The 13859-nt window shown below is 31.5% G+C and overlaps 1 protein-coding gene and 1 non-coding gene across 3 annotated transcripts; one reads left to right on the forward strand and one right to left on the reverse strand.

Annotated features, from left to right (window-relative positions):
* Nucleotides 1–1111: 1111 nt before the first annotated feature.
* On the reverse strand, nt 1112–8672 carry LOC123917205 (probable galacturonosyltransferase 15). Of its 2 annotated transcripts, none has more exons than XM_045968872.1 (6): nt 8023–8672; nt 7511–7554; nt 4263–4412; nt 3165–3725; nt 2754–3056; nt 1112–2021 (listed from the first exon to the last, which is right to left on the reverse strand). In XM_045968872.1, the coding sequence occupies exons 1-6, from the start codon at nt 8267–8269 to the stop codon at nt 1731–1733; spliced, it is 1596 nt and encodes a 531-aa protein (XP_045824828.1). In that variant the 5' UTR covers nt 8270–8672; the 3' UTR covers nt 1112–1730. The 2 variants fall into 2 exon arrangements, with proteins under 2 accessions (XP_045824828.1, XP_045824829.1); XM_045968873.1 differs by having other exon boundaries at nt 7994–8072.
* A 4742-nt stretch (nt 8673–13414) lies between these two features.
* TRNAW-CCA lies at nt 13415–13486 on the forward strand. Its single transcript has one exon. It is a non-coding gene; the product is annotated as a tRNA-Trp (tRNA).
* The last annotated feature ends 373 nt before the right edge of the window (nt 13487–13859 follow it).

Below are 13859 nucleotides of genomic sequence, written 5' to 3' on the forward strand. Positions count from 1 at the left end.
TTTCTGCACAAATTTATTAATGAGGGTTATGTATAGTGGCATAGTTGAATTTTCAAGCGTAAGAAGTTTATTGTCCTAAAATTCATACCAATTTTGCTCCTGGCCCGAATATGTTAAAAGACAATTTTTTTATGTCAAGATCGATAAATCTATAAGTGTTTGGATTTAAGGTAAAAATAAACAATAGGGTTTAAAAAATAGCTCTCCATTTTTCTTTATGATTGTTTGCTATCCCAATTACCACTTACATACTATTATAGCCTCCAACTTTTTGGCTCTCTACTTTTAGTTGATTTGTTGTTTTTTTTCATTTTTCTTCTTCGGAGCTTGCACTTATATCAACAGAGCTAGACCATAAATTGTGTTTTCACAACTCCTCAAGTCAAAATGTATTGATTTGTTTGCTCACTTTTTCAGAAGAGGTAACTGCATGTCTGCAAGATCAAAGGGATCTTATTCTCAAGCATTTAGGAATAGAATTCTCAAGTACTATAGAATCAACCTATGTGTCTACTCTAGCATAGCAACTGCAGCTCTAACATAGCATTATAGCAAGATTCAATCTAGATTCCCTATAGTGTTTTTCCTTTAGTATAGGGCTATAGGCCGGCTCTTGTATTTTGTTCTCCATTAATGAAGTGCACAGACACATAAGACTATTTACTGTTACTCTGTCTGAGAAAACACTTCCATGATCATAAAAAAAAAAAAAAAAATAATTGGTCATAAATTTCCATCTTTGATCCATGTATGATGTATCTCGTCCATCACCCTTTTAGTCTTAAAGTTCTAATTTTAGAATATCTCAATTCAAAACATCTTATAATTACTCTATAGCAGTTCAGTCTTTCATAACAAATTTTAAAAATACATTTGATCTCGACGACAATAAATCCTAATTTGGTATCGCAATGTTTCATGGGCAACCTTTTTGCAAAACTGCAATAAAAGGGGTTGACAGATTAATAAATCTTGTAGGCTCTATAAACAATGTACTAATAAGTAACATTTTCTTCTGCATAACATTATTCCAGAGCCATTTCATTCAATTGTAATGAGGATATATGCCATATACGACATCAAATAACCGAACATTACTGCACAAGAAAACTAGGGGAGAACTAACATGAAATATTTTATTAAAAATAAATATAATTGAACATTAATTTCAGTTTCTCATCAGTTACATCTGTACAGATGTTAAACTCTTTTCCACTATTTGTGTTCATAGCACTACACAATACTACAATAACCAGTGTAAGTAACACAACAATGATAACAAACTAAATTTTTTTTTTTTTTGACAAGAGATAGCAAACTAAATTTGATGGCTCCAATATAGGAACTTACAAGACCAAAAGGACGAAATCTAAAGCTGTCTGTCTCTAAGCGATTACCTAGAGTTTTATGCAACAAGATTTCAGAACTGTCTCAATGAAATTTTGAAACATAAACAATTTCTCCATTTCAAAAACAAATTTACAGTATTGTCAGACAGTTAAATCAATGATGATTATATCTTTCTTAACTGCAGATACTGCTTCTAGTAAGATATTTCTTGGTAGCTTCATCTATTTACTATCTATATGATTATGAACATGGTGTAATCGATATCATGCAGAACGAACGTATGAATCAGAGACTGAAGGCGGAAGCTTCTTCCCTCTAATCCAACACGGTATCAATGGTGCAATCTTAATAAATATATGAGGTGGAAGAACTTTGTCCCTTCACCCTAAAATTCTACATCTCCTAATAAACTTATTTGAGACATTTACATATCTACTCCATAAACTTCGATACTCTGGGAAACCAATTTCAAGCCATGGTTTTGCAGGGCCACTGAAATGGATAACAGCAGCAGCTTCTAATCTCTCTTTGCTAATTTCTTCAGATTTATAGCGATAGCCTAAATCAGTCACAAGCATTGATGAATCTATAGGATGCACTTGACCATCAAATGCAATTAAGGCAGGTGGAAGCACTCCTGGATTCCATAACGCTGTCCCAAACTTGAGGTTCTGTGAAGTCAGATATATATATGTATGCTGTTAATGTAGGATGGCAATAATACTGAATAAAACAGTACAATTATCAAATAAATATAGCAATTTCTCTTTTGACATGTGACACAGTATACAAGAACAAAAAAACTGAAGAATGTTATCTATACTGTATGTCTTAAAAAACATAAGATACTTGCTAACAACACAATCTCTAATGATCTTTACAACACTTTATGAGGAACTCATTCCCAAAATTATGAAACCTATATGAATTTTATTATGTAATACTCAACTCATCCCTGATATTTGGTCCTTTAAGGATAAACTCATTTACCCATTTACTCTTAATTCATTTAGCAAAAATAAAATTCATTTAATGTATGCTTTTGGTTTTTGTAACGGTACAAAGGGAAAAAATATGTTTAATTGTATCTTGGTTTCCTAAACAATCAAAGTTTATGGACAAAAACTACAAAGCTTAAAAGACCATAGATTAGAGGCAGAGGAGTAAGGGAGTGAGTTTTTACGAAAAGAAAGTGTGTTGCTAGCACTCATAAAAACATAAGCAGTCCTAAATAATGTTATACAGGTATGAAGAGCACAACGCAATGCTTAAGACCAATTAAATAGTGTATAAAAATTTAAAATAACAAATAACTCTGGAAGGAAAAATAAGAATTTAAACCATAACACATTTTATAGCAGTATGTAGAGGTTAACGTAATTAAGCATATTATGTATACTTACAAGTTTCAACCATTTCCGGTAGGTCTCTGTTATGTTTGTTCTTCGCCAAGCATCAAGATCAAATACATTCATGCCGTAGAGCCATCCACACTGTTCACCATCAAAATTTGATGATATGAGAGGATGTGAAAAGTTCAAGTAGTTCAAGTATTTACTTCCAGAGCAGCAGTTGTCTTCACACCATGACTTGTATACTGAACCACCGACTTTTCCATTAAGATCCAAGTCCCACAAAGAAGATAAGTCACGTTGTACTACAACGTCATCATCCAAGAATACTATCTTTTTGAGATCCGGAAAAAGCTGTTGTGATCCACAAAAATTCATATCATCAAGAAACAATTGTAACCAAACATGTAGACTTGTTATTAGTTATTCTCAATCAGAAGACTGTGAAAAATAACTAATTACCTCTGGCATATAAATGCGGAGTTGATTCATCAAGGAAAGGCTGCTGGGCCTTAAAGCGTCCAAATTACTATTATCAATGTTCTTTTGTTTGTCGTAGTATTGCTTCCAAATTAAGTTATTAGTTTCCAGCATCTCTTTAACACCAGAATTCATTACTTCAGACCAATCATATTGGTGTAATCCCCTAACTTCAACAACAGCTGGTTCAACAGAATTGGTGGCGAACCAAGCATGCATTGAAGCATAAGTTTTTTTGTCGGTAATAATATGAAAAACTAATTTTTCAGGGTTGAATGAATTTTCAACTGTAGAGGTCACAACAACAGAGGCAGCAAGGACATTATCAGTTAGGAGAACTAGGTGATGAAGAGTAGGGTCAACAAGACGAGAAGCGAATTCGGGAGTAGGTAGACGAGATCGAGCCATGGCATTTACAGCATATTCTTCAGCCAACTTAAGACAAAGACAGTGTAGACTTCTCGGAACACCATATGAAGCCAGATGCCAATAAACTGACTCCTGCTGTTTTGCTGTTTGCACTTTGTGTTCCATTTGTGATAGCTGAATATGTACAAAAGAAATAGCATGATTTGTTAGAGCACTAAAGATTCACAAAATTTGTTTGCTCAATCAAATATCTATAGCTGAAACCAAGTGGTTGTGATCAAGTGGCTAATGAGTTTCAGTCAAGGACAAATCGTCCGGGAGAACCCGAGTTCGAACCCTGGCTGGAACAATCTTAGGTCAGACTTCGCTTAAGATTAACAAATTTCAGTTTGTGAATGTTGTCCATTCGGTGTAGCTTAGTAGTAACAATTGGACTTTATAATCTAATAGGACATAATCTCCCTTCCCCAATTAAAGAAAATTGTGAACATCTAGTGCATTACTATGTAATGTTTATCAGCATAATTGCATTGGCTTCTCATGATTTTTCACTTCTGAAATATGCTCACTGACCCAACCCAATCAATATCTACGTTGTGATAAGCCTTTAGCCCTAATAATTGATTAACACCAGAAGGAAACAAATAAGGAACGAAATTGAATATGAAACATCATTATAAAGAGTAACAACCAAAAGTAAATTTTATATACCATGGCTTTGGTCTTGAAAGCAAAAGCTTTGAGGTCTTGTTTTAAGACCATCTCATTCACAAGCTCGTTGAATGATCCTGCGCCTTCATTATCATTAACATTGCCGTCATTTGCTTCCATTAGCGCTCTGGTCAGCTCATCTCTGAGTTGCTTCAAGCATCCACAATAAAAGAAAGCAGATCGTAAATTATCTTTTATTATCAAAATATACAAGAGGCACCAGAGTGCAAACCAAGTTAACTGATTCATATGCTCATACTTCACTAATGTGTGTTTAATTTCAAGTGGAAATTATCAAATTTGATTTCATGCGTGTTTGATTTATCGGTGAATTTGCCAAAATCACAATGCCCGCGCAATTTGTTAATGTTCAAAAGTATAGATTTTGTCAAAATAACATTGTTACGCCATAGTTTTGTCAAACTCATCGTCAATCCAAAATTGTTAAAATTGTCTCAGTTGATTTATCAGTAAAATTGCATATGTTTGGTTGATTATACACCCTTCGGTCCTTTTTATAAGAAACAACTCACTTTGTAGGTTCATTGCATATTTGATGTATCTGGTGTACTTATAGTCCATATACATTAGTTATTCAATAAATCTAAAAATTAACAGTTTCTTATAAAAAGGAAGGGAGGTAATAAAATTTATTTAACCACATAAATTATAAAAACATAAAACAGTATTAGTTCAGTTGTGACTTGTGAATGATGTCATGTGATGGATACAAATGGTCCCAGCAGAACAACGAAAGATCATGAAGACCTTTTAAAGCAGAGAAAAAAAGTTGCAAGGATAGCACTAACATAAAAAGTAGGAGTAGAGGATAAAACAAATTGCAGCACAAGTGGCATGCATGGCAATGCCCCACAGATTGCAGGAATGCAACTTGTGAAAGAAACGACAATGCACCACCAATATCACAGGAGTATCATAAGTAATATGCATTATTTGTTTGTTTCCAAATTCATAGGATTTTTTTATAGGTTTGGAATAAAGAACAAAGTTAAATTATAATGTAGTATATGTCAATTTAGATCTACTTTAGTACTTATATATTGTATTTATTCAGAAAAAAGAGCACTTGTATTGTAAATATTACACAATCCTTCTATGATGTGTTTAGACACAGTTGGATATGGAAAAAATTTCCATTATCAAAACTATATCCCAAACAATGATGTTTTTTATAGTATTTTTCTTTTACAGAATTTTTGGGAATTATTATGTGATCTGTAATGTTTGCTTCTATTTTAAACTAATCCTTATTTCATAAACTAGCTTGAATTTTAATGAGTGAGTATGTGTAAGAGAGTCAACATTTTTAATGTCCTTTTAACTGGAATAGAGATAATACCAAGATTACTCTAGCAAAGAAGATATGTCACGTGAACAAAGATTGTGAGTCATTGAGTTGTACCAAAAAATTAAAACGTGGTATGTTTAGGATAATGGGTCAGGTTTTGCTGAATACACAAATTGTAACTTTTCCTTTGTCTTTTACTCTCTCAATTTTGATGCAGGCGTCTGACAAACGACTCTGACGTGGATATTTCCAAAACAGAAGAAAAGCTGGAATACATATAGTAGACATATGACATGGACACAGTTTTTTATTCATATTTTGATTAAGTTTTGATTTTCTTATAATAAAATTAAATGTGATAAAAAAGAGAACTAAAAACAGTTTTTTCATATAGTGCATATGATAAATAGTGTCAATGGAGTGTTGGAAGGTAAGAAACTAACGGATAAAAAAGTGCAGTAGAGATGAAAATTGCGTGATCTGGTCGAAAGACCCGCCGACGCCCACCCAACTAGAGGGACTGAGAAATTAATAGAGTACAAAACTTATCTTCAAGCTTTACCTTATTCTGATCGTTTAGAGGGCAATCGCGGAGTCACTAGTATCACACAATTTTCATCTCTACGATACAATCATATCTTGTCTAGTTTTACCGTAAAACTATACAAGATATGATCGAGAATGTCAAAATTAGAGAGAGTTGAAGTAGCACGTGGCTTGAGTTAGATGGTTAGGGCATGTGTAGATTCTAAACCGAAGAAAAGGTTTATAATAGAAAGACCGTAGACTCTATCTTTGATGGAGGATATTCAACCGTTAGCGGCAGAGGAAGATCCAAGCAAAGAAAAGGCTTATCGTTAAAAACATACTATTCCGTCCCAAAATATAAGCAAAATGAGGTCAACAAAAGTGAATATATCTGGACTAAATTTTAAACCAAATACATCAACTTTCATTGACCAATTTTTGCTTATATTTTGGGACGGAGGGAGTATATATTAAGATTAATGATTTTGATAAGATGTGATATATATGGCTGAACATTACAACGTCATTGATCCAAGCAACCGATCCTATTTAGTAGAATACTAAGGTTTAATTGGTTTGTTTACCAACTAATTGTAATTAAGGTCTTTAGTCACAACAACAGGCGCCTCAAGATTTCCTCAATGTAAACCCCTTCTCAAGTTAGTAGTAAGACATCCATTTTTTTTAACACGGTTTAGATGTCTTCCAAATTATTTTCTATGTGAATAGTCCAGTTATATCAGCAACTCAAAATATTTCAAAAGTCGAACTCAAAACCTTGACAAATGTCAATTATCATAGAGTTGTCTCCATACCCAAAACCTTGACAAATTTGTTTATAGATTTGTCTCAATACCCAAAACCTTGACAAATTTGCAATAATTGTAGGTTTGATAAATTATTTTATCAAATCAAACAGCCTAAGAAAAATCAGACTGCATCATTAATTAAAATTAAAATAATTCTAATACAAAATTATTCTTTTCTTGTCAATCTCCAATAAGTGTCCTAGAACGTTGTCTGTTTTCACTAGTTGCGATTTTTTAACAAAATAACGCGTCACATTTGTCAAACTAATTCCTGTTGTTGAAGTCACTTTATTTGAAAAAGGAACCTAACTTTTCATTAACAACAAAAAATTGTTTAAAATTAATTCAGAATCTGCATTTTAATAATGTTTTACTATAATCAATTAATCATTGATCTACTTATACAATTGCTTGAGCTAAGTCAAGTTAATCCATTTACGTGAATCTGCCAAATTTTTGACAAGGAATGGCCAAAAAAGTACGTGTAACCAAAAATAAAAAAATACATAGTACTAGTTGGAAATATTTTTTTTAATTAAATAAATTAAAAAATGTCAAGTAGAATATAAACAATAAGGATAATTCCGTAAATAAACACTTACCAGTGACGTGTCAGCTCCACTGAAAAACCTCCACCCAGCACATTCTGCAACAGTCATTTTCATCAATGTGCAAACTAACATCAACTTTTTGATCGATGAAGGAAATTATCAATTTCATATATTACATAAAAACATTTTTCTTTAATTTTTTAACAATTTTTCCTTTAGTTTTTTTTCAAACCACTAAATATAATTAATTTTAAAGACATATAGAAATTACTTCCCTGCAAAATTTATTTAACACTGGATAATGTATTCAAGAACTAGTCACATGAAAATTAAAAACACGTTATCAAAAAGAAAAAAAATTAAAAACACGAAAATAAGGATTAAAAAAATAGTTCCAGCTGTCAAAAAACAGGTTCCACATTTTCCGAACAGTAAAAAAAAAAGGAAATGCAAGTGAAATTATGAAAAATGAATAATAAATCGAAAAAATAACTACAACTTTTGGTTAAAAAGAAAGAGTTGCAATTATCGAACCGTAAAAAAGGAACTGGAGCAAGAATTACCCAATGATGAGCAAAAAGTAGCAGATTCAAGCACCAAAATCGCAACTCTAACAAACACAAACGGCAACAAGATCCCGAGAACCAACACCACCGGAAGCACCGTCCGGAGTGAAATCCGGCGACCTGAGAAAATACTACCAGCCGGATTCCCTCCCGTCACCGCCGTCGTATCCTTACCCGATCCTTTACTTCCACCGTTTGATATCGTAACTCTCTTTATTCCCTTTGCAGATATATAAAACTTCATCTCCTTGATTCCATGAACAAATCTCTCTCCAACTCTTCAATTTCACTTTCAATTATTTCCTCAAAATCGAATTAAAAGGAGATCTGAAACTTCGTTGCTTCAACGATTCAGAAAATTTGTACTCTTCAGTTACACAGTGACAGAGAAAAGGAGTGAAAGAATAGAGAGAAAGAGTATCTGTGTTCGCTAGTGTGAAAAAAGTGAAACAAAATGCATTTGTAGTTGAACCAAAAAAAGTGAGTTCACGGGTTTTTTTTTCACTGAGGGAAATATTCCTAACAAAAGAAAATAAATTTAATTTAATTGTTTTTGAAGTAAAATGGAATTTAAAATGAAAAAGTTTTGTACGAAAGTGTGGAAAGTGAAGCCGCGTTTAATGCAGCGGGAAATTATGAGATTGCCATGGGACACGCTGGTTTGATGATTATATATGAGTGAAATTTGGACTTGATTGTGTATTTTTTGACACTGATTTTTTATGTTATTTACGGTTTTGACATTAGTATTTATCTCATACTACTCGCACTCGCCGACAGTCTCTGTTACGATTTTAGGTAGGGTCAGGTTTGACGTCGGTCTTTTTCTTTTTTGAAAAACAAAATGTACTAATTGCATTTCATTTAATATAATAGAAGAGATATAATTGGTTGGATAATAATGATGAATACTGGAGCTAGGCTGAAATAAAGACGTTCTAGCAAAATTGTGAGCGACTCTATTGGTTTGTCTCTTAACATAAGCTATGTTGTAATTAGCATTAGAATTGAGAAAGAAACTACAAGTTGAGAGCAAAATGTCAAACTCATTCGCATACAAATAGTCATTACACAAAGCATTCACGTCGGCCTTTCTTTTTCTGTTTATTTTATTAAGGTTTTTATTAAATAGATGGTCTTATCGGTGAATTGAAAGTTTATATTATATAAATTATTTATATTTTTTTTAAAGAAATCGAAAATCGTTTGAAATATTATTGAGGTCCATCATATATGACATAAACTTTCAATTCAACGGTTGATTTTGTAAAATTTGTATTCGTTGTGACTTGTGAATGGTGCATGATGCAAGAATTAAACCACTTGTGCATAGTAGACATCACCCTAATAAATTCGATAATATAATTTTTTTTAAAGTGTGTATATATATATATATATATATATATATATATATATATAAAATAATTACATACGGATGAAAGGTAAGCGAATAATAACAAGCTACACCTTTAAATCTTTTCGGATGACAACTAATCCTCCTAAAAACAACGTTCATTGGCCTAGGAGACACAATATTATTATGTATCATCCTTTGGACTCTCCTAAGGAAATCCACAGTCTCCGGTAAATTTTGTAAAATTCATATTCATTATAATAATTTTGACAACTTGTGTATTATGAAAGACTTGTTGAAGTCTTTGTGTTAGTCAAAGTCATTTATTAGTATTGATGATTCAAGTTATCATTATTTGAATTTCGAATTTATAATGAGTCGAAATTGATCTGTATACTTAACGAAACAAAATCGCAATAAAACGAGATAAACCTATGCCGCAATAAGACTGATTGTAAAAAAAAAAAAAAATCCGAAAAAATCAAACTAGCTGCACAAAGAATAAAATACTCAAAAGAAAATAAATTTAGGTGCATAAGACTTACTTACCATAAAAAAATACTTACTTAGATAATATAAGAGAAAAAGTTATGCAAACGAGTTATATTAGGGAAGAAAAATAATCCAAAAGCACTCATCACCTGTATTAATTACTCCCTCCGTCCCAAAAAGAATGACCCATTTTGAATATATGCACTATTCATATATATTGTTTTGACCATATTTTTCTACTAATAAATAAAAATAAATATTAACATATAAGATGTTGTTAGATTCGTCTCGATGAGTATTTTCAAAATATCAATTTTTTATAATTTTTACTATTATACAATTAAAGATATTAGTCGCCAAAGTTATGCATTGGCATGCGTGTTTCGGTCAACTGGGTCATTCTTTTTGGGACGGAGGGAGTAATAAAGAAGAAGAGAGGTTAGAAAGGGGTGGGAGTTTCTTTTGCTAAAAAACTAGGGCCACTAGAAAATGTGTGTTGAATCGGTGAGGTCGTTCCTTTCATTAGTGAATTTCTTCCAAATGGAAAAACTATCACAATAAATGAGTATAAATCCAAACATTTCTCAAACTCAAAAAGAGAAAAGGCATGTTCATTCATAGGGGTGTATTGTTTTCAAAATTCATAGTAACTGAACCAAACTGAACTGTTTATTTTTTGAACTGAACTAAACAGAATTGTTAAAGCGGTTCAGTTTTATGGTTTTAAACCAAATCATAACTAATTTTTCACTAAAAATAACTGAACTATTAAGCCAAACCAAACCGAACCAAACTGATAATCATGAACCGAATCAAACTGTTTCAGTTCAGTTTTAAAACCGTTTGTTATGGTTCAGTTTTTTTTTGTTTGGTTCGGTCTAGTTTGACAGTTCGATTTGGTTTTTGGGTTTTTTTGCCCACCCCTATTCTTTCAATTGGAAAATTTGGAAAAGCCTTGAATATGTGATCGAGCATTTTATATATCCTCAATGATGAGAGTTATTAGATCATATAAGGCAAATGATACTTCGGTGGAAATATAGAGTATCGCCAAGTTAGGCAGAATGATACTTTGGCGGAAATCCTCTAGTCTGAGGCAAGAAATTCTGAGTGAGGTCACTCTGGTGGAAGTCTTAAAGTTTGCGGAAGAAAAAATGTGATATGAAACATGAAGTTATCTCAGTGGTTGTAATCAGTTTGTAGAAATGTATTGTTATCGGTAGGATAAGAGAAAGGTATAAACATATTTCTTAGATCGATTAGTACTCATATTTTTTTAAAAAAGAAATCGCGAAAAAAATTACTATTTCTTCTCAAATTATATTAATACCTCCCTCATTATCAATTGATAAAAATTATTTTTCTCATCAACAGCTACCCTTGGATTCTCTTCCAACTTACATACCTTTATTTTTTCAACTTGCAAAGGTTTGTGTGAAAAGGTTATTTTTTAAAAATCCATCTCTACTTACGGCTAAATATTTTTAAGATAGATTTCAACTCATTAGTTAGACAAAAAGTGGCTGCACGGATTAGTTTGACAAAAAGATAGAGTGTTTAAAAGTTAAAGAATGCTAGTACCACATATACTAAAGCTCTCAATGTAATGTTGACAATAGATATGTTTGGTCTATACCGTCAAAAGAAACAATAAAATGAGATCGTGTCATAACCGTATAAACTTCATATCATGTTTAATATGAATTTCTCAAAAAACATCTATTCAAAAAGTCGGTACCACACATATACTTTATAAAAATTAATCTTAAATTCAATATCACACTTACTAAAACTCCCAATGGCTATATTTCATGTTAACAATAGATACATAGTTTATACCTTCATAAGAAACAATAGAATAAGATCATTACAAATGTATAAAAATATTATGTTACAAATTAAACTTTTAAGTAGATTATATCTCTTCAACTTCTCAAGAACTAAAAACATAAATTACAAAAAGAAAAAAGAGAAATAGCATATTATCTCTTCAAGTCACCTCTCAAAGATGTTCACTAACGAAGATTGAGATGCAAAGGCGCAATTTGATGATCCGAAAACACAAAAAAAAAAAGAGTCAAATAATTTTATTTTAAAATGTTATGCATCAAAACTAAAAGCAAAATTGCAAAAATAAAAAGAAATGAGTTTCGATGAAAGACATAAAGGTGTTATCTAATTATATGATCTTTAAAACCTTATTAGTTATATATATATATATATATATATATATATATATATATATATATATATATATATGTATGATCTTTCTTACCAATTTGAGAGATTTGTTGAAATTTTAAATTTGGGGTATGAGATTGTAGTTTATTTGTTGACAGGAATTTTCAATTTGTGGGGCTTATTATATTCTTAGTACTATAAAATTCAGATTGCGTTGATAAAAAATAGGTTCTTATCAACAATGGTGGTCTTAATTTCTATTCATGATACAATCAAAGGTGTCGGTTTAGGTTATGGAACCCACAAATTTTTAGCAAGGAGGGTGAGACAATATCAACGATTGAAAAATGCCCACGTGCAGATTTCTTGATTCTCGTTATATATCCTTAATTTTTCATTAAAATATATTAGGATTGATTAATGTAGGATAAACATTCATTAAAATATTTAAATGATGTAAAATTAATGCAATAAATTAAGAAAATGTGAAAAAGAATTTTAGAGGTCAAGAAAGCAAAAACATGAAGAATTTTTCTATTTCAAAGAGTTATATAGTGTATATTTTTTTTTAATAAATAATAAGAAAGTTAATTGAGGGTTACATTAGAAAGTACACATAAGCATGCAATGTAATGATAGATGACACATAAGCATCAACTATAGTTTAGGAAAAAGAAAAAAAATGGGAAACTTTATTAGACTACTAATGATAGTTATAGCTTAGGAAAAAGGAAAAAAATGGGAAGCTTTGTTAGGCTGCCACGTCAGCAAAACAAAGTTTGTTTTTCAATTATATATTGATGATTGTACGCCGCAATAACCACAATGCTTGTGTTGCAACATTTACAATAACCACAACTGCAATGACCACGGCTATAACTGCAATTTAAAACCATGTTCAAACGACCGATGAGCAAGAGTTCAAAAGAGTCCAAAATATAATGAAAAGTTTGTAATTTTATACACTCGCAACCTAGAAAGCAAAGATGGTGTTCCAGTTTTGCAATTTTACACACTTGCATCCTAAGTAGCGAGAGGGGTAAAATGGAGTTTTCAGGGATGGCCATGTATGCCGGTGGCGCCAGAAGTAATAATCTTACCTTAAAGAGTACCGTGGATTGGACCTTCACGAGGGAAAGTCTGGATTGGGCCTTCGGTCCGAAACATGTTACAAACAGACATTATGTAATTCCTAAATGAATATAATAACAAATACTTTTGTTGTTTCTCAAAAAATACTATTGTTATATTATGTTACTAGTATATAGTTTTGCTCACTGAGATTATTCGGTCAAACATGTTTTCTCACGACACGAGGGAATGCACTTACATCTACTAGAAGAGAACTAAAACAACACATGTGGATCTGTGGCGCAATGGTAGCGCGTCTGACTCCAGATCAGAAGGTTGCGTGTTCGATTCACGTCGGGTTCAAATCCCTGAACATTCACATAAATTCTTTTAGCATAGCATAAAAAATAAAAATAAAAGAAGAGAACTAAAATATACTTTGTTATTTAAATTACCATATCATCAATTTTATATTGGTCTTTTTTTTGTTGTACATAATATTGACTTATTTTGTGAATCATATTAAATATAATATTTTCTATATATGTATGAGTTGCATAATTTTATATCAGTAAAATATTTATGAGTTGCAACAGTATTATATGACATTATAGAGATTTTTTTTTTGAAACAGCATATATTATTGAACAAATTCCTTGGGTATAAGATATACTCCCTCCGATTTTTTTTATAAGGAATATTTTGGAAAAAAAATTTGGTTTTTTTTATAACAAAC

Source organism: Trifolium pratense, linkage group LG3, assembly GCF_020283565.1.
Source record: "Trifolium pratense cultivar HEN17-A07 linkage group LG3, ARS_RC_1.1, whole genome shotgun sequence".
Taxonomy (NCBI): Eukaryota; Viridiplantae; Streptophyta; class Magnoliopsida; order Fabales; family Fabaceae; genus Trifolium; species Trifolium pratense.